The sequence below is a fragment of the Trematomus bernacchii genome, unplaced genomic scaffold (assembly GCF_902827165.1).
Source record: "Trematomus bernacchii unplaced genomic scaffold, fTreBer1.1, whole genome shotgun sequence".
Taxonomy (NCBI): Eukaryota; Metazoa; Chordata; class Actinopteri; order Perciformes; family Nototheniidae; genus Trematomus; species Trematomus bernacchii.
Genome location: NW_022987542.1, coordinates 48,406 through 68,687, shown reverse-complemented (window position 1 = coordinate 68,687; position 20,282 = coordinate 48,406). Strand labels below are relative to the sequence as shown.

Sequence of the window (20,282 nt, the reverse complement as noted above, 5' to 3'; positions counted from 1 at the left end):
AGGTAGGACAGTAACAGGTAGCCATGGCGAATATCCATTGTCTGACGGTGGGCTGTTGTCCACAAAGTTTCTGATCTGTAGAAGTTCCTCTCTGCTATATTGTATAGCCAGGGTTGTAACGGAATACATGTAATGGCGTTACGTAATCAGAATACAAAAATCAAGTAACTGTATTCAGCTCGTGTTACATTTGAAAAACGACTAATCTGATTACAGTTACTTTCGTAAACCTGAAGTGAATACATTTTGGAATACTTCTTGGAATTATTGGTGGAAAGGTTTCCTCACAAAATGTAATTCATTACCGGCAGAACAGTGTGCACGGCGCTGCAGAGAGAGAGAGAGAGAGAGAGAGAGATGCAGCGTGTCTGTGAGGCCCCGCCCCCGCACGCAGATGAGCGAGAGATCTCTTTTAAAATATATTGAAAGTTAGAAACGGCGATGGTTCGATAGAATGTGCAAGATAACGTTTATGTAGCATTTCTTTATTGTTGAAATGATGACATTTCATAACGCGTTCAAATCAAAGTGAATGGTCTGCTGCTGAATGCATCGGGCAAGTGACTGGAAAAAGTTAAAAAAGTTATTACATCGTTTCAGATTAATAATAATAATAATAATTAATAATAATAATAATAATAATTAATAATAATAATAATAATTCACTCTATTTAGAGGCGCCTTTCACAGCACCCAAGGACACCTTACAATTCATAAAATATTCGAAGGAAAGGTTTAAGACAGTACAAAAGGACTGTAACAGGGAACATGTTGGGAAACAGGAGACATGTAGCACTACAGTGAGTAGGCTGATCTGAACAGGTGGGGAGAGAGGAGGGAGGTGAATTTGGTGATTGTGTCAGACTGTCGGATGTGAAGGGGGAGAGAGTTCCATAGTTTGGGAGCAGCTAAAAGCCAGAGCCCCCATCGTGACTATAGCCGTGGGGGGGGGGACAGTTAGCAGGCCAGCAGAGGAGGAGCGGAGGGAGCGAGAGGGGGTGTAGGAGGTCAGCCAGATAGGTGGGGTCAGGAGAGAGGAGAGAGAGGAGAGAGGAGAGAGGAGAGAGAAAGGTCAGCCAGATAGGTGGGGGTCAGGAGAGAGGAGAGAAAGGAGAGAGAGAGAGGAGAGAGAGAGGGGGTGTAGGAGGTCAGCCAGATAGGTTGGGGCCAGGTGAGAGAGAGAGGAGAGGAGAGAGAGAGGGGGTGTGGTCAGAGGATGGGGGTGATGTGGTCAGAGGATGGATGGAGGTGATGAGGTCAGAGGATGGGGTGATGAGGTCAGAGGATGGGGTGATGAGGTCAGAGGATGGGGGTGATGAGGTCAGAGGATGGAGGTGATGTGGTCAGAGGATGGGGGTGATGTGGTCAGGATTTGGTGCGGGTGATGATCCGGGCAGCAGAGTTCTGAATGATTTGAAGTTTATTGAGGAGTTTGATGAGAAGGCCTGAGAGCATGGTATTACAATAGTCAATACGGGATGTGAGGAATGCATGAACCAGGACTTCAGTGCTGAGACAGGAGTCTGAAGAAGAATGCAGTCCGGGTGATGTTTTTTATGTGGGGTGCAAATGAGAGGGAGCTGTCCAGAATGACACCAAGATGTTGTGTTTGAGTTGTGCTCTTGATAAGCCATTAAAACAGTAACATAAGTGTCTCCTGTACACCAACACATACCCATCTGTTATGGGAAAAGAAAGTATTCTAAAAGTAATCTGAATACTTTTTTAAGACACGTAACTGTATTCGGATTCGGATTACTTTCAGAGCCATGTATTCAGTATTCAGGAACTAATTACATTTACAAAGTAACCCTCCCAACCCTGTGTATAGCAGAGTTGGTGCGGTCGGCTCACATGTTGCGGTCCAGAGGCCTGTACTACGAAGCAGGATTTTCGCTTAGCGAGCTAACTTCAGGGAAAACTCAGGGTTTCCGGTCCTACAACGCTGGTTCTCTTTTTAGCGGGCTAGATCTCCATGGTAACTTATGCTGAGCGGCTAACCTGCTCCGGAGCAGGTTAGGTTGCAGGCTAAGAGATCAACTCAGTGAAAGCACCGCCTGCTGACCAATCAGAGCTCAGTGTGCAGAGTTTAAAGCGATCAAGTCATATTACAGGATAGAGGAAATACAGAAAAACTGCCGTTGCAGGAAAGACGGCCGGCAAAAATCAACTGACTGTGTGAACGTGAAAATTAATAGAATATCCCCTCCCATCTTCAGAGCAATCTGACTATTATAACATTAGCGTTAAGAAAGCTTACTTAAATATCTGCCACAACATAAGTAACCGGATCAGAGTAACATTACGTACAGTCCGCGGCACGGTGAGTGCAGACGTCGATGTGTCCCATTATCATTCATATCATATCACATCATAATGTATCATATATTTCCTTATTTGAGTCAGCTTCTTGAGCCGTATCTGGCCGTGCAACACTCACAGTGTCACATACTGTATGCAGAAGTATTATTTTAAGCAACACATTAAGTTGACGAAACACTCCAGTCAAATGTAATTAAAGTCAGATCGTGTCTTAGACGGGGCAGTGATATCATAAACCTGTTAATGTACGCATTCAAACACTTTTTCTTTTACCAGCTGTATTCACCTTGCAGGTGCAGCTATGTGGCTTTTATCCTGGATAAAGTGTTTAAGTCATGGATGTTTAAAGTTTAACTTCTTCATATTTGACTAATATTAAAGTTCACTTTTCATTCAGGAAGTATGACGCTGCGCTGTCAGTACGCTTGTCCATGTTTGTGATTGGTCGAATGCTCCAGATACCACCCCTTTCATGTGAACGCGCACCTAACTAGATAGGACACGGCTGGCTTGAGCGATCCACTTGATAACCAGCGTCGGAGGACCGACGTATGTTTTGGATTAGGCCAACCGGCTAACTCAAACATATTCAGGTTATGTTGAACCGGCTTCGTAGTACAGGCCTCTGGTTAAAAGCACACGGCAAAAAGTAAATAAACACTGAAAAAATACGAGAAAAAGGCAAAGTTGGAGAGGAGCCAAAAGACAATGCAGCCATCTTCACCGGCTCATTCCTATCAGCATCTTGACCTGGGCGCTGGGTGTCTACTCTTCCACAGAAACACTGTATAATCTGATCTCTTTTTCAAGGCTTTGATTTAAAAGTGTGTACACAAATATTTCACGTGGGACAGCAGTGTTTCCCTAAAGAATGCTTTCTGTCTTACTCAGACATTACTACATCAGCCCAGCACTTATATAACATTTTTTTTAGTGTTGTAAAGTATAGACATAAAAGTGTTTTATAAAAATCATGACATTTAAAACCCTGACTGTTTTTTTATTTTATTTTCATCATCAGATTCTCAAAATAATTTTCCTGATTCTCTCATGTTTCCTTCTCTTCCAGCAGATAGTGGTCTGCAGAACGTTTTAGATGAACATAGGCTCAGTCTGAGGAGGAGATGTGAACGTGTGACTGAAGGATGTGAACGTGTGACTGAAGGAACTGATGAAAGTGAAACCCTCCTCAACAGCATCTTCACTGAGCTCTACATCACACAAGGCCTGAGTGAAGAGGTTAATACCCAACATGAGGTGAGGCAGCTGGAGACAGCTTCCAAGAAAGAGACCCTCCATGACACTCCAATCAAGTGCCAGGACATCTTTAAAGCCTTACCTGACCAACAGACTCTCATCAGAGTGGTCCTGACCAACGGAGTCGCTGGAGTTGGAAAAACCTTCTCAGTGCAGAAGTTCACTCTGGACTGGGCCGAGGGTTTGGAAAACCAAGATGTCAGTCTGGTGATCCCGCTCTCCTTCAGGGAGCTGAACCTGATCAAAGGTGAGCAGTACAGTCTTCTCAGGCTGCTCCATGTTTTCCATCCAACCTTACAGAAGGTCACAGCAGAGCAGCTGGCTGTCTGTAAAGTGCTGCTCATCTTTGACGGCCTGGATGAAAGCAGACTTTCTCTGGACTTCAGAAACAATGAGGTTGTGTCTGATGTCTCACAGCAGTCCTCAGTCAACGTGCTGCTGACAAACCTCATCAGGGGGAAGCTGCTTCCCTCGGCTCTCGTCTGGATAACTTCCAGACCTGCAGCGGCCACTCAGATCCCTCCTGAGTGTGTGGACAGGGTAACAGAAGTACGAGGCTTCACTGACGCCCAGAAGGAGGAGTACTTCAGGAAGAGATCGAGTGATGAAGACCTGTCCAGCAGAATCATCTCTCACATCAAGAGCTCCAGGAGCCTCCACATCATGTGTCTGATCCCAGTCTTCTGCTGGATCACTGCTGCAGTTCTGGACCACATGTTGACTACAGACCAGAGAGGAGAGCTGCCCCAGACCCTCACTGACATGTACTCACACTTCCTGCTGGTCCAGACCAAGAGGAAGAAGCAGAAGTATGAAGAGGGACATGAGATGAGTTCACAGCAGCTGACGAAGAAGAAGAAGAAGAAGAAGAAGAAGAAGAAGAAGAAGAAGAAGACGAGTCCACAGCAGCTGACGGAGGCTGACAGGGAGGTTCTTCTGAAGCTGGGGAGGCTGGCGTTTGAACATCTGGAGAAAGGAGACATCATGTTCTACCAAGAAGACCTGCAGCGCTGTGGCCTTGATGTCACCGAGGCCTTGGTGCACTCAGGAGTTTGTACAGAAATCTTCAAAAGAGAGAGTGTGATCTTCCAGAAAACAGTCTACTGCTTTGTTCATCTGAGCATTCAGGAGTTTCTGGCTGCAGTCTACATGTTCCACTGTTACACCAACAGAGACACAGAGGTACTGAAGGACTTCCTGCAGGGAGACTATAGCAACAGGTATAACAGAGATCAGGATTACCCATCCCTGGATGTCTTCCTAAAGGGAGCCATGGAGAAATCCCTCAGCAGTGAAAATGGCCACCTGGACCTGTTTGTACGCTTTCTCCACGGCCTCTCTCTGGAGTCCAACCAGAGTCTCTTAGGAGGCCTGCTGGGTCGCACAGACAACAGTCCAACATTCATCCAGAGACTCTTCAGAGGCCTGCTGGGTCGCACAGACAACCGTCCAGAAATCCTCCAGAGAGCCATCAGCAACCTGAAGAAGATGAGCAGTGATAAAATCTCTCCTGAGAGGAGCATCAACATCTTCCACTGTCTGACAGAGATGAAGGACCACTCAGTACATCAGGAGATCACAGAGTTCCTGAAGTCAGAGAACAGATCAGAGAAACTCTCTGAGATCCACTGCTCTGCTCTGGCCTACATGCTGCAGATGTCAGAGGAGGTTCTGGATGAGTTGGACCTGAGGAAGTACAAAACATCAGATGAGGGACAACGGAGACTGATTCCAGCTGTGAGGAACTGCAGGAAGGCCAAGTAAGTCCAAATGTTATTAACTTTATAAGCTAATTTGGATCAGAAGTTTCATTATTCAAATAAACACTTTAAAATGTTTGATGTTTTAAATACTTTGAGAGCGAAATTAAATTATCCTAATTATTCTATTTATTTATAATAATGTGGCATTTTAAAGTGTTCTCCTCTTCATATTCCTTTTGAGTGATGGAGGCGACATGTCAAACAAATGAAGGACTTTTTTCTCAGAGCAGCATGTGATCACACCATACAGCAGTATTTACAGTTATCAGTGAATTAAGTTATTAATATATCATTGCAGTTTCTTCAACATTAAATCAGATCTGTTTTTACCACAATGCTTAAAGGAGAGGTGTCATGGCCATTTCCACTGATCATAATTCCATTGTTGAGGTCTACTAGAATAGATTTATATTGTGCATTTTTCCAAACTCACATTGGTTTCTCATACAGCATCTCTGTAAACTACGTATTCACTGAATTTCACTCTCTGCCTTTAACGGCTCGTTGTAGCTCCAAAAGCTCCAGCCCCCACCCTCCCTGTGAGCACAGTGTGCTCTGATTGGTCGGGACGTTGTGAATCGCGCTGAGCTCCGTGGAGGTGTTGTTTCCTTGTTTAGGATACATAGCGAAACACAGCCAAACTCATCCTGAGCACAAACAAACTCACAGCCGAAGTAAAAACAATAAGTGTGGCTTGATATTGAGTAAGAAAAAGGTTGATAAACACTGTGAGAATGGGTCTGCAGAGAGAATGGGTCTGCAGAGAGAATGGGTCTGCAGAGAGAATGGGTCTGCAGAGAGAATGGGTCTGCAGAGAGAATTTCGCCGCGATCCCAACTGTCTGTTATCAGCCTGCAGCCAGGGAGGAGAAATCAGCTGAGCTGCCTGCTCCCTGCACACAGATGTGTGTGTGAGGAAGTCCGTGGATTGGTCAATTTGGACCAATCAGCGGGGGCTTAACGTAACGGCTCCGCGGACGTAACGTAATGGCTCCACGGATTGGTCCATTTCGTTCCGGGTACGGGTTGACATCATGCCGTACCCGGAAGAATCAAATGGACAATGACGTATCTCCAACGAGGCGTTTTGGGGAGGTATTTTCTGTGTTAGAGTTTTACTCGCTATAGGGTGTACTTTGAGGGTTTTGACTTTGCACACCGTTTGCATGCATAAAAACCTTCATAACACACAAGGGGACGGGTAATAACCGGAAAAGCATGACACCTCTCCTTTAAGAGTTTAAAATAATGTCTGACAGGCTGACAATAAATATATAAAACTCTGTTATTAAATTAAATTGACGTGATGTGTCAAAAGTTGTTCCATCAAATTCAGTAAGTTAATTAAATGTTTCCTCTGTTTTTATACTAACACGTGTTGTAATATATGTGTTATTATAGACTTTCTAACTGTGGACTCTCAGAGACTCATTGTGAAGTCGTAGCCTCAGCTCTGAAGTCTGAGCCCTCCCATCTGAGAGATCTGGACCTGAGTCAGAACAAGCTGCAGGATTCACATGTGGAGCTGCTGAGTTCTGGACTAAAGAGTCCAAACTGCAGACTGGAGGCTCTCAGGTCAGTTCACTGACTGCAGTTCATATAGATCTGTTTGTATTTATCATTTTCAGAATTTGCCTGAAGACATTTTAATGGTTTTATTTTTTTTCTGTATTTCCAAATGGAAATGGAATCCAAACTTTAAGAATAACAAAGATCAGAGAAGGTGAATGTGTGAGGGAGAGTGTTTGAGCTTCCACAGACTCACTCTGTGCTCCATGAGTCAGTGGAGATGCTGTCAGTACTGATGAGCTGTGAGGGAGATGAAGGACCCGGTGGAATCTAGGGGTTACCCCTAATTTCCACCGGGTCCGTCTGCGTCGCGTTACGGCCGCGTTACGGCCGCGTTACGGCCGCGTTACGGCTGTGCCGCGTTACGGCTGTGCCGCGTTACGGCTGTGCCGCGTTACGGCCGCGTTACGGCTGTGCCGCGTTACGGCCGCGTTACGGCTGTGCCGCGTTACGGCCGCGTTACGGCTGTGCCGTGTTACGGCTGTGCCGTGTTACGGCTGCGCCGCGGCGTTCGCAAAGATCGCGGCCACTCTAGTCAATGGGTGCTATTCCACCACACGCGGTGCGTTACGGCTCAGAAGCGTCCCAGAAGCGTCTCGGCGCAGGGCTCCTCTAAAATTAGGATGAATCCTATTTTTGACATGACGCAGCCGTAAGGTAATGTAGGAGAATAAATGTCAGCGTTCTCCTCCGGTTTACAGGCACTGTAAATTATATATATAGAATAATTATGATGATGAATGCATTTGTTTATCACTAAAATACAGCAACACATCTTTGATTCATGTCGTTTATAACTGGACTATTACAATTATTATTAACTGTGTCTGTAGTCTACAACACAACAAAATAGGAAATAACAACAATAAACACAATTTAAACAGACACAAAAATGAACCATTTAACTACGTAGCCTACTTACTTGCTTGTAGAAGTACAAATGTCCAGGACGCCCAAATCAATAACAAAAGTGCGAGCCTGCATGCACGACGCTCCGCTTCTGAAACGCGCCCGGTGGGTTATGACGCTAGAGGAGGTCGGACCAAAACCGCGGCGCAGCCGTAACGCGACGCAGACGGACCCGGTGGAAACTAGGGGTTAGCCTTCCGTAGCATGGCAATGCTAACCGGCGATAGACCCGTTGTTCCCCGCGAGCTGAGGAGAAGGAGACGGGGACGCCGTGCCGGGGCAAAGCTGCGAGCCAGGAGGAGACGATATAGACCTGTCCTTACATCCATCATCATGGGGAATGTAAGATCTCTCCCTAACAAGATGTGGCGCTGACCCGACATCAGAGGGAGTATCGGAGAGTAGTATCCTGGTGTTTACAGAGACGTGGCTAACGGAGCTAACCCCGGACACTAATGCTACACTGGATGGTTTTCATCTGCTGCAGGCGGACAGGACGAGAGAGAGCGGTAAGAGGAAAGGAGGGGGGCTGGCTGTGTTTGTGAACGATAGATGGATCCAGGGCACATCACTATTCTGAAAAGTATGTTCATGTGTATGCACTCAGTACTTGGTTGGGCCTCCTTTTGCATGCATTACTGCATCAATGCGGCGTGGCATGGAGGCGATCAGCCTGTGGCTCTGCTGAGGTGTGATGGAAGCCCAGGGTGCTTTGATAGCGGCCTTCAGCTCGTCTGCATTGTTGGCTCTCGTGTCTCTCATCTTCCTCTTGACAATACCCCATAGATTCTCTATAGGGTTCAGGTCAGGTCAGTTTGCTGGCCAATCAAGCGCAGTAATTCCATGGTCACTAAACCAGGTCGTGTGTGCAGGTGCCAAGTCCTGCTGGAAAGTGAAATCAGCATCTCCATAAAGCTCGTCAGAAGAAGGAAGCATGAAGTGCTCTGAAATGTCCTGGTAGACGGCTGCGTTGACTTTGGACTTGAGAAAACACAGAGGACCAACAGCAGCAGATGACATGGCTCCCCAAATCTTCACTGACTGTGGAAACTTCACACTGGACTTCAAGCAACTTGGATTGTGTGCCTCTCCACTCTTCCTCCAGACTCTGGGACCTTGATTTCCAAATGAAATGCAAAATGTACTTTCATCTGAAAAGAGGACTGTGGACCACTGAGCAATAGACCATCTCTTTTTCTCCTTAGGTTCAGGAGCTGCTTGACACGAGGAAGGCTCAGTTGTAGCCCACGTCCTGGATACGTCTGTGCGTGGCGGCTCTTGATGCACTGACTCCAGCCTCAGTCCACTCCTTGTGAAGCTCCCCCACATTTTTGAATGGCCTTTGCTGACAATCCTCTCAAGGCTGCGGTTATCCCTGTTGCTTGTGCACCTTTTCCTACCACACTTTTTCCTTCCACTCAACTTTCTATGAATATGCTTGGATACAGCACTCTGTGAACAGCCAGCTTCTTTAGCAATGGCCTTTTGAGGCTTACCCTCCTTGTAGAGGGTGTCAATGACTGTCTTCTGGACAACTTTCAAGTCAGCAGTCTTCCCCATGATTGTGAAGCCTACTGAACCAGATTGAGAGACCATTTAAAGGCTCAGGAAACCTTAGCTGATTAGAGTGTGACACCGTGAGTCTACAATATTGAACTTTTTCACAATATTCAAATTTTCTGAGATACTGATTTTGGGGTTTTCATTAGCTGTAAGCCGTAATCACCAAGATTAAAACAAATAAAGCCTTGAAATATTTCACTTTGTGTGTAGTGAATCCATATAATATGAGTTTCACTTTTTGAATTTAATTAATGAAATAAATGAACTTTTCCACGATATTCTAATTTATTGAGATGCACCTGTAGAGCTGTTAGCCGTTAGCATGAGGCCCCATTATTTACCTCGAGAACTCTCACATGTTTTCCCCCCTCTGCCGATGCTGACGAGGCATGTGACGTCATCAGCTCTACTAAGCAGACTGCAGACACAGCCCCCAAATGCTCTTCTCCTGATCTCTGGAGACTTCAATCATGCCTCTCTCTCAAAAACTCTGCCCACTTTCAAACAATATGTTACCTTCACCACCAGAGACAATAAACCACTGGACCTACTCTACGCCAATACCAAGGATGCATACAGCTCATCCGCCCTTCCTCCCCTGGGCAGATCTGATCACAACCTGGTTCACCTCCTGCCTGTGTATCAACCTCTGGTCTACAGACAGCCGGTGCCCACACGCACCGTGAAGAAGTGGTCTGAGCTCACAGACACCTCTCACACCAGCTCCTGTTTCTTCTTCCCCCCTATCCCCCACCCGCTGACGACACCTCACAACCAACCAGGTGAGGAGGGAGCTGCAGAAGTGTAAAGGCCCTGACACACCAAACTGACACCAAAGAACACGTCCCGACAGACCCGACTGTTGTGTCGCCTCACGTCTCCTGCGTCTTGGCCAAAAAGTCGCACTGGAACACACCGCAAAGACTTCAGCCGACGGCCAAGTAGCACGTACGCACTGCGCATGCGTGAGTGGCAATAACTCTCCTTACCAGCAGGCGGCGGTAGTGTGTATTCGTCATTCAAAAGAGGCAACCGGAAGACAGACTGCGTGATACACCGAGAGAAGAAGAACAGACTGCGTGATACATACAAACTTCAGATCTCTGAAGCAGAAGTAAACTATTTAAGCATTGTGGCTGGCAACCTTGAAGTACTGCTGCTACCACATTCCATGCATCAGTAATTATAATCCAAGATGATATTAATATACAACATCATCACACTGACAGGCAAATGATGACATCGTTACAAATGAGTGAACTGTCTGTTGAGGTTTCATTTTCCAAGGTCCTGTCCGTTAAATACTTGAAGAAGCTATTGTCCACCTCATGCAGGAAGTGTGGCAGCAAATTACGTGGCAACTGAGTTTCAGTTTCTTCATTCCAGATCGCCATGATGTAAAATAAATGTTTCTGCTGCTGGGATGTTACATGAATGTATAAATAATAATAACACCATGTAACCATGTAATAGTTTCAGAAAGGCTAAACAACAACAAACTATAACAAGTGTAGTTCACTGTCTGTGGCAGAGCAATGTTGATCTTTAAATTAAAATAACAAGAAAAATCATACACTGTTTAATTCACTCTGAACCTTTAAAACACCTGAGATACATTTTATATTCTCCATCCTGCTTTTAAAAATACATTATAAAGAAAATACATGAGTAGAATTGTTTTATATTTCTGTTAAAACTATCAACCACTAAGAAATCATTTTAGTTTGTTCTGTTTCCAACATGTTCCTGGATCTACATGATGTTTACACTGACTGAATACTTTAAACTGAAGTAGCAGCACGTTGTCTTTAATATTAATGAGAGCTCTTTTCCTCTTTCTGTATCTCACAGTTTTTAACCTGTTTGGAGTTTCCACTTTCTAAACTTCTTCAGCTCTGAACAGATTATTAAACCTGGAGTTATTTCAAACAGGAACATTGTTTTCTAAAGTTACATCATGTTTTCTTTATTCAGACTGATGCTCTGCAGCTTGTCAGAGATCAGCTGTTCTGCTCTGGCCTCAGCTCTGAAGTCCAACATCCATCTGAGAGAGCTGGACCTGAGTCTCAACGATCTGCAGGATTCAGGAGTGAAGCTGCTGAGAGATCTTCTGGAGAGTCCAGACTGCAGACTGGAGACTCTCAGGTCAGTTCTCCATCTGTAACTTCTGTGCTGAGATGAATATGTGAGAGTTGTGTTGACTCTGAGCTGCAGACATCAGGCTGATATTACTCTGATCCTCACTGAGCATCTTAACCCTCTACAGTCTCAGCCCTTTGTTCATATTGTTGGTGTCCTGGTCTGCTTCAGTGAGAATGCTTGTAAAGCCTCAGCCCTGCACTGCACTCATGTTATAAACATCTTTCTTTTTAAGACAAACTAAGCTGTCAGGATGTTTCTGCTGCAGGGATGTTACATTAATGTGTACATAATAACAACAACATGTGACCATGTAATAGCTTCAGAAAGACTAAACAACAACAAACTATAACAAGTGCAGTTCACTGTCTGTGGCAGAGCACTGATGATCTTTACATTAAAATAACAAGAAAAACCCTACACTGCATAATTCACTCTGAACCTTTAAAACACCTGAGATTCATTTTATATTCTCCATCCTGCTTTTATAATATAAATTATAAAGAGAATACATGAGTAGAATTGTTTTATATTCCTGTTAAAACTATCAACACTAAGAAATCATTTCAGTTTGTTCTGTTTCCAACATGTTCCTGGATCTACATGATGTTTACACTGACTGAATAGTTTAAACTGAAGTAGCAGCACGTTGTCTTTAATATTAATGAGAGCTCTTTTCCTCTCTCTATATCTCACAGTTTTTAACCTGTTTGGAGTTTCCACTTTCTAAACTTCTTCAGCTCTGAGCAGATTATTAAACCTGGAGTTATTTCAAACAGGAACATTGTTTTCTAAAGTTACATCATGTTTTCTTTATTCAGACTGAGAGGCTGCAGTTTGTCAGAGATCAGCTGTTCTGCTCTGGCCTCAGCTCTGAAGTCCAACCTCCATCTGAGAGTTCTGGACCTGAGTCTCAACGATCTGAAGGATTCAGGAGTGAAGCTGCTGAGAGATCTTCTGGAGAGTCCAGACTGCAGACTGAGGACTCTCAGGTCAGTTCTCCATCTTTAACTTCTGTGCTGAGATGAATATGTGAGAGTTGTGTTGACTCTGAGCTGCAGACATCAGGCTGATATTACTCTGATCCTCACTGAGCATCTTAACCCTCTACAGTCTCAGCCCTTTGTTCATATTGTTGGTGTCCTGGTCTGCTTCAGTGAGAATGCTTGTAAAGCCTCAGCCCTGCACTGCATTCATGTTATAAACATCTTTCTTTTTAAGACAAACTAAGCTGTCAGGATGTTTCTGCTGCAGGGATGTTACATTAATGTGTACATAATAACAACAACATGTGACCATGTACAAGCCTCAGAAAGACTAAACAACAACAAACTATAACAAGTGTAGTTCACTGACTGTGGCAGAGCACTGATGATCTTTACATTAAAATAACAAGAACAACCCTACACTGCATAATTCACTCTGAACCTTTAAACACCTGAGATTCATTTTATATTCTCCATCCTGCTTTTATAATATAAATTATAAAGAGAATACAAGAGTAGAATTGTTTTATATTCCTGTTAAAACTATCAACCACTAAGAAATCATTTCAGTTTGTTCTGTTTCCAACATGTTCCTGGATCTACATGATGTTTACACTGACTGAATACTTTAAACTGAAGTAGCAGCACGTTGTCTTTAATATTAATGAGAGCTCTTTTCCTCTTTCTGTATCTCACAGTTTTTAACCTGTTTGGAGTTTCCACTTTCTAAACCTCTTCAGCTCTGAACAGATTATTAAACCTGGAGTTATTTCAAACAGGAACATTGTTTTCTAAAGTTACATCATGTTTTCTTTATTCAGTCTGGAGAGCTGCAGGTTGTCAGAGATCAGCTGTTCTGCTCTGATCTCAGCTCTGAAGTCAAACATCCATCTGAGAGATCTGGACCTGAGTGACAACGCTCTGAAGGATTCAGGAGTGAAGCTGCTGAGAGATCTTCTGGAGAGCCCAGACTGCAGACTGGAGACTCTCAGGTCAGTTCTCCATCTGTAACTTCTGTGCTGAGATGAATATGTGAGAGTTGTGTTGACTCTGAGCTGCAGACATCAGGCTGATATCACTCTGATCCTCACTGAGTATCTTAACCAGTGGCGGCTGGTGGAAAATATTTTAGGTGGGGCTGTGGAAATGGTGATCAAACAATACTAGGGAGGTCCTGGGGGATGCTCCCCCGGTAATTTTTTTTGAGAAAAGACCCCTTAAATTATGACTTCTGGTGATGTTAGAGGGGGGGGAAGGACAATTTGAGGCTTAAAAATATGAGAAAACTGATCAATACCTCCATAACTTCAGTGTGGTTAGAGCTATGAATCTTCCAAAACTTCCAAACACCTTGTCCTGGACATAGTTTCTACAGCATAAACTGTGCAACAGTACAGTATGCCCACACAAACTGCAGAACACCGGGGCTTTGGGAACACTGATTTAATTCCCATTTAACCTGTTAAGGGGCTTTTTTCCCCCGTTTTTTTTCTCACAAAACTGTGTCTCAGGGCTTCTTAAAATGTAATAAACTATTCATGTGTCCTACTCAGAGGAAACGCAGCTAACTGATGATATGAACCATGTTTACCGAAACAAAACACAAGTCTCACAAGAAGCGTCTAAATGAGCCCTGAGCGAAAAAATGCTAACGCACTCTAGGTATAAATCAATCGATATACTTATCGGATATGCACAAACAAGCTTACAAGCTGAGATTCCACAAATTCTAGAAATATAAGTATCATCACTGAGCGATCAGAACTCGCGACAGGGGAAGCAAATACAGACATCACACAATGTAGCTTTAAGTAGCAAAACATGGAGATATGCTCACCTTTTGCAGAATAACAATTCTGATCAAAAACGAGAAAAACGCATCTGAAGGTTAATCCATAGGTTAATCCAATGTGTCTGTCACTTTGAAAAATGATTGATGATCCATAATTCCATTTTTATGTCAAAAACTGAGTTTTCATTAGCTGCTAATGGTAGCTTCCAGAGTGTATGACAGCTTCCTGTTTTGTCTCCTTGGATACGAGTCCAAACAACTCACAGACTGCACCGGGCGCTCACGTAGGAGCCCTGTGACCATCATATTTGACAACGCTGATTGGCTGAAATTATGTTTCGGCGGCATAGTTTAAAGATAGCAACAGTTGGCTTCTGCTGCACTTGCTGCACTCTCGTCTGGGCGCTGTGCATAGCGCCCAGACGAGAGAGAGTAATGATACACGGGCAAGGCCAGGCAGGAAACATGTGACTTATCAGTAACTTTAGACATCGTAACACAATTTTAAACGAGATTTTATTGTAGATTATACATTTTACTGATACCAATTATATAATATTTACCTTGTTTATTAAAAATAAAAATAAAAATAAAAAATATTTTTTTTAAATATATATATTTTCATTTTTTATTTTTAATGTGGGAAGAGGGGGGCCCCTAGCGCCCCTATGGGCCGGCCGCCACTGATCTTAACCCTCTACAGCAGACGTGTCAAACTCAAGGCCCGCGGGCCAAATGTGGCCCGCCACGTCATTTTATGTGGCCCGCGAGAGCTCGCAAAGAATATAAACAGTTTATTATACGGTTACATGCCGTTTAAGCACGTTGCCCATAAACTGCATGTCCCAAAATGCATTTCGTTTTGTGACGTGCGCACTGAAGCGACTTCCTATCAGCAGCGGCACTCTGAGGCGGTGAGTGACCAGTGTGTGACTGTGAGTGACACAGAGTTGAAGGAACATAATTTACAGCGGCACAGAGACACCAAACACGGAGCAAAGTCTGCTTCAGCAACCGAGACAAGCAACTCCAGTCCCAGAACAAACAGACAGAATGACCCGCTCTTTAAGAATCAGTCGGTGTTGCTGCGGCTCAGAGACACACATGGATTTATTATGTTTTAGAAAAACTCGCGTTACGGTTATTTCCGGTTTCTGGTTGATTAAAATATATGAGGTCTTGGCTTGCAGAGTATGAACGTCTTTTTGCTATATTCAGACGATAAATACTTATAAATACTTGTGTAAAGTTTGTAAAGGAAGGAGGAAAACTTCCGCGATCCCTGTCCCCTCTCACTCTGTTCCTCCTCAACACGCCGCCGCCCCCCCCCCCCACTCACTGCTTACTGAAATAGTGAGTGACAGGTGATAGTAACACAGCAGGATCTGGGACAGGGGGTTCTCAAAGTCTTGGCTTTCAGACTATTAAAATATTATTGCTGAATTCAAATGAAATATAGCCTACTTAAATAATGCTTGATATACAAAAGAAAAATACTTTATTATTCACAAAAAATAGATTTCACAAACATTGTATCTCTTTTTGATAAGATATGATGAGGCTAACTAAATTTCATAAATTCATGGGATTTATGTAACAGTAAGATAGTGAAATGTTAGTCTGAGCCCACATACAGTATTTTTGTGTCTACGTGCACAATACATTAATGCACAACCATGTGCTTTCAGACGTAGTTATTGCCAAAACCAATAATACTCCAATGCAGAGGCAATATTGTTATACAGTATAAAACATTATTTTGATATTTATATATGTATATTTATATAGTGTTAAAATTACAACCGGCCCTTTGAGGGCAACCATAATGCTGATGTGGCCCGCGATGAAATTGAGTTTGACACCCCTGCTCTACAGTCTCAGCCCTTTGTTCATATGGTTGGTGTCCTGGTCTGCTTCAGTGAGAATGCTCTTAAAGCCTCAGCCCTGCACTGCACTCATGTTATAAACATTGTTTGTTTGTTTGTAGCCTTTATTTAACCAGGTTAAAAAATCCCATTGAGATCAACGATGTTCGGCAGTGGCTCAGTCAGTAGGGGCTTGGACTGGGAGCCGTAGGGTCGCTGGTTCAAGTCCCCGACCAGACCTAAATATGGAGTGTGGACTTCTACTTGGAGAGGTCCCAGTTCACCTCCTGCCCTGCCGTGGTGCCCTTGAGCAAGGCACCGGACACCCCCCCTTCCCCCCCACTCCCATTGCTCCCCGGGCGCTGTACAATAGCTGCCCACTGCTCCTAGTACTAGACTCCTTGTACTAGGATGGGTTAAAAGCAGAGGCCACATTTCACTGTGTGTGCTGTGTGCTCTGCATGTGTGACCATTAAAGAGGGTTTCATCCCTCCCTATTCTTCTATTCGATCTCTTTTTCAAGGGAGACCGGCGGTACATTAGTTACACATAAAAACAAACAGAAAACAAAAGGACATCACAACATAATTACAGGGGTATACATTAGCAACCTATTTACATTGACAGGTATCCAATAACATTTCATCCAGCCGTGCTTTAAAACGATGCAAGGGAATCAAAATGCTCAGTTTCAATATTTTTTGCATGGTGTTCCAAGCTAGAGGAGCAGCGCACATAAAAGCTTTCGTACCTAAAACAGTCCTAGCACTTGGCACATGTAATAAAAACACATCCTGGGATCTCAGGCACAGTGACATCTAGAGGTTGTTTTGTGCATAACATGTCAACCAAAGGGTAGAGCTGGCTGAATCAGATGGAGTAAAACTTTTTAATTTATTTTTCAACAAGATATGATGACACAAAATGAGCTCTACCAAATGGTGGCGCTGGCTGTTAAAGGGTTACAAATATTCTTCATTTGCAGTATTTTATTTTAAAAGTGTTCAGAAAGACTGCATCAATGATATGCTATATATATATATATATATATATATATAATATGAATATTTGTATTAACTTCAACCAAAGTCAATTTAAATAGTGGGCAAAAATGGGTTAATTGCCATGGATGTGGTGTTTGATATAGTTTACGTTCAATTTCAACTATATTAGGCAGAAAAACGTCTATTGACTAAACGCTTTTTATTAATTTACTATTTAGAAAGGTTTTTGTGAGAAATCATTTCAAAAGTAAAAAATGTTTTCCTTTTGTATTTAAATTTGAAATGTTTGCACCAAACATTATTAATTTATACATTTTTATCAATCGTTTAAAATTATGAATCCATTTATTTTATTGTATTTCCTTGAGGCTGGGGAAGATATCCAGCATGTAGTTCAACATGCAAATGTTCTAATGCAAGTAAGTATAAGTATAATGGAAAAGTAAATAAAATACGTTTCATAGGAGGATGTGGATTTATTTTCTCTCACCTTGTAAGTACACAATCAAACAATCTATAATTTAGCTCTGGCCTTCACAAAAACATTTTGTTGAATTGGACACATTTTTCCAAGCTCTATTGACTGACGTGCAATGACTGGGACTGATGGAAGAATCTGCGAGGAACGAACTAGGAGCAGAGAAATAATCATATTTTAAAAGACAGCAGCCCCATAAGAGGCCAACAATGCCCCTTTCACACCAACGCAACTCCGGTTCAAGCTCCGTGCTAGAGCTTTTCTGGTTCAGAACCGGTTCTTCGGTTTAGCGCCGGCTCTTTTCACACCGCTCAGAGCCCGACTGGTGCTGCCGCTGCTGCGTCATGACGTCACAGTTTACGTCGCTGAGTTTCTCCCCAACGCCGGAGCTCACCTCACAACAACAACGGGCCGGGGACTGCGTTGCTTTTAATCATACGAAGCCAGATTAAATTAAATAACGACTTCTCCAACCTTATACTTTTCTCCAGAGTGCCGTGGTTCATTGTTTATTAATGTGTTTCAGCGGCATTTACCGACCGCTGCAGTGCTGGCTGCTCTTCAACGGGAGTGTATTCTCCCGTTAGCTCCGGGTTAGCTCACACGGCTCTAAAGTATTCACTGTCTGACTGTCACACAAGCAGCTGATACATATCCCCAGTTCCCCTTAAGTGAATGTGTGTCAGTCTGAATTGACGCTGTTTGGCATCACAACGCTGTTATGAAAGTTTCTCTGGTATAACATGGGTGATGTTAGCATAGCAACCGAAGCTAAACTGACTACTTGCTAAGCAGTTTTCTACAGGCACTTTTTTACCGACGTATTTTTCATTATGATTCTACTTGTGATAGTCGGACATGACAACCTGTGCAGCCCATGTATTGATTCCATCCGATAGCTGCTATAATAACAAACAAAACGTCTGCCTGCTCTCCACAATGATCAATAACAGCGAACGGATGGTCAAAGTAAACAGAATCACACGAAGCCTGGTTAGTGTTGCCTGACTTTATAAAGTGTGTTTTTTTTAACAAGTGTGTGGTTGCGTTCTAGTCACTTTGCTCAGCACTACTGCTTGTTACAACTTTTATTTGCCGTACTCGCCTTAAGTGTTAGCTCAGGTTAATCTCGCCCCCCTCCGACGTAAGCGTGACGTATGCGGTTCTTGCTTCTAGACGGACAACTTTTTGGTGCTCGAAACGAACCGGATTCCGGAGCTATGACGCTGCTCCGCTGCGGTGTGAACAGGAAAACCCGGTGCTTTTCAAGCACCAGCACCGAACCGGCCCTGAAACACCGTTGGTGTGAAAGGGGTACAAGAGTCACAAGGGTGTGTCACTTTGCTGAAGGATAGTTGACCAGCTCCAGGCCAGACTCTAAAGACTTTCCATGGTGTAAAATGCTGCTGCTGGAGTACTAGTGCTGATATCATGTCAACCATCCTCTTAAAATACTCTGTCCAACAATATCAGTCTCAGGAAGAAAGGTGTTTAAACGCTTATTCAAAATAGTAGAGAAACATGCATTCTTGTACTCAGGAGGGGACATTGACAGAGGATTACTGGAAAAGTACACAGGAAAAGTACTATTTGTGGGAGTAGTTTCGCTAGTAGCCTACTGAGTCCAACAGGATCAATCTCACGAAGAACTAATGGCAAAAAATTGCATTTTTCCCCTCATCAAACTTAGCAGAAGTGGCTTGATTTTGTTCTCAGGAGGGGACTTTGACAGAGGATTTCAACAACAACACTACTGAGTCCAGCAGTATCAATTAACTAATGGTACAATTGTCTTTTTATCATTCATCAAAGATAGCAAAAAAGCATGCAGTGTACTCAGAAGGGGACTTTGACAGAGGATTACTAAAAAAGTACACAGTAAAAGTACTTCAATGTATTGTTAGTAGCAGGCAAACTAGTACCAAGTCCAACAGTGTCAGTTTTATTAAGAACTTGCGGTAAAAAATATTTGTAAAAGAAAAATGAAGAGCAGCTGATTTGAAAAAACAAAGTGGAGAGACGGCTGAGTGACCGCAGTGCAGAACCGCTGCATAGTTTAAATCTCCTAACAATGTTGTCCATTTTAGACAAAGGCTTATTATATTTACAGCCCTTAATAACATTCATTTTCTGGGCTCAATGTGTGTCTTGGCCGTTTTCGTTGTGATCGCTAAATTCACCTTGTTTCCCCTTGTTTATAATATTATCAACGTTCCAAGCAAACGAGTGCTTTTGTTTTGAAATCACTTCCGCGAGTTTCACGCCCCTCGCTCCAACGACCACTAGACCATTTAGTAAGGTACAAAACTAAAAGCAAAAACGCCTCGCAGAAACTCTTCCGTTCACTTGTTTAATAAAGAAAAACAAATGGTCCGTAGATACACGGATTCATCTCCCTCCATCACGTTGATTTGAATCAGAAGTTCTGAACATGAGCCCGCCCCGCTCGACCTTCTGAGCCAATCACAGCGCGATAATGACCTGCCTTCCGTTTCAACCGTACTCCTTCCGTTTCCACTATACTTTCTCTCACACATACATGCATTCTTCTCTTGCATACATATATTGTCTTCAGACTGATTCTATAATTTAGGGTGCATTTCACATCAACAAAACAGTACAAAGAAAGTGTTCTT

General features: G+C 43.3%; 1 protein-coding gene across 1 annotated transcript in view; it reads left to right on the top strand.

Annotated features, from left to right (window-relative positions):
• The first annotated feature begins 1,242 nt into the window (after nucleotides 1-1,242).
• Nucleotides 1,243-20,282, top strand: part of LOC117476207 (protein NLRC3-like) — a 35,533-nt gene continuing 16,493 nt past the window's right edge. The window contains exons 1-6 of the mRNA XM_034122582.1: nucleotides 1,243-1,320; nucleotides 3,580-4,396; nucleotides 4,472-4,948; nucleotides 5,003-5,339; nucleotides 6,743-6,916; nucleotides 11,357-11,527. Of these exons, the coding sequence (XP_033978473.1) occupies nucleotides 1,243-1,320; nucleotides 3,580-4,396; nucleotides 4,472-4,948; nucleotides 5,003-5,339; nucleotides 6,743-6,916; nucleotides 11,357-11,527 (2,054 nt within the window). The remainder of the gene's footprint in view (nucleotides 1,321-3,579; nucleotides 4,397-4,471; nucleotides 4,949-5,002; nucleotides 5,340-6,742; nucleotides 6,917-11,356; nucleotides 11,528-20,282) is intronic.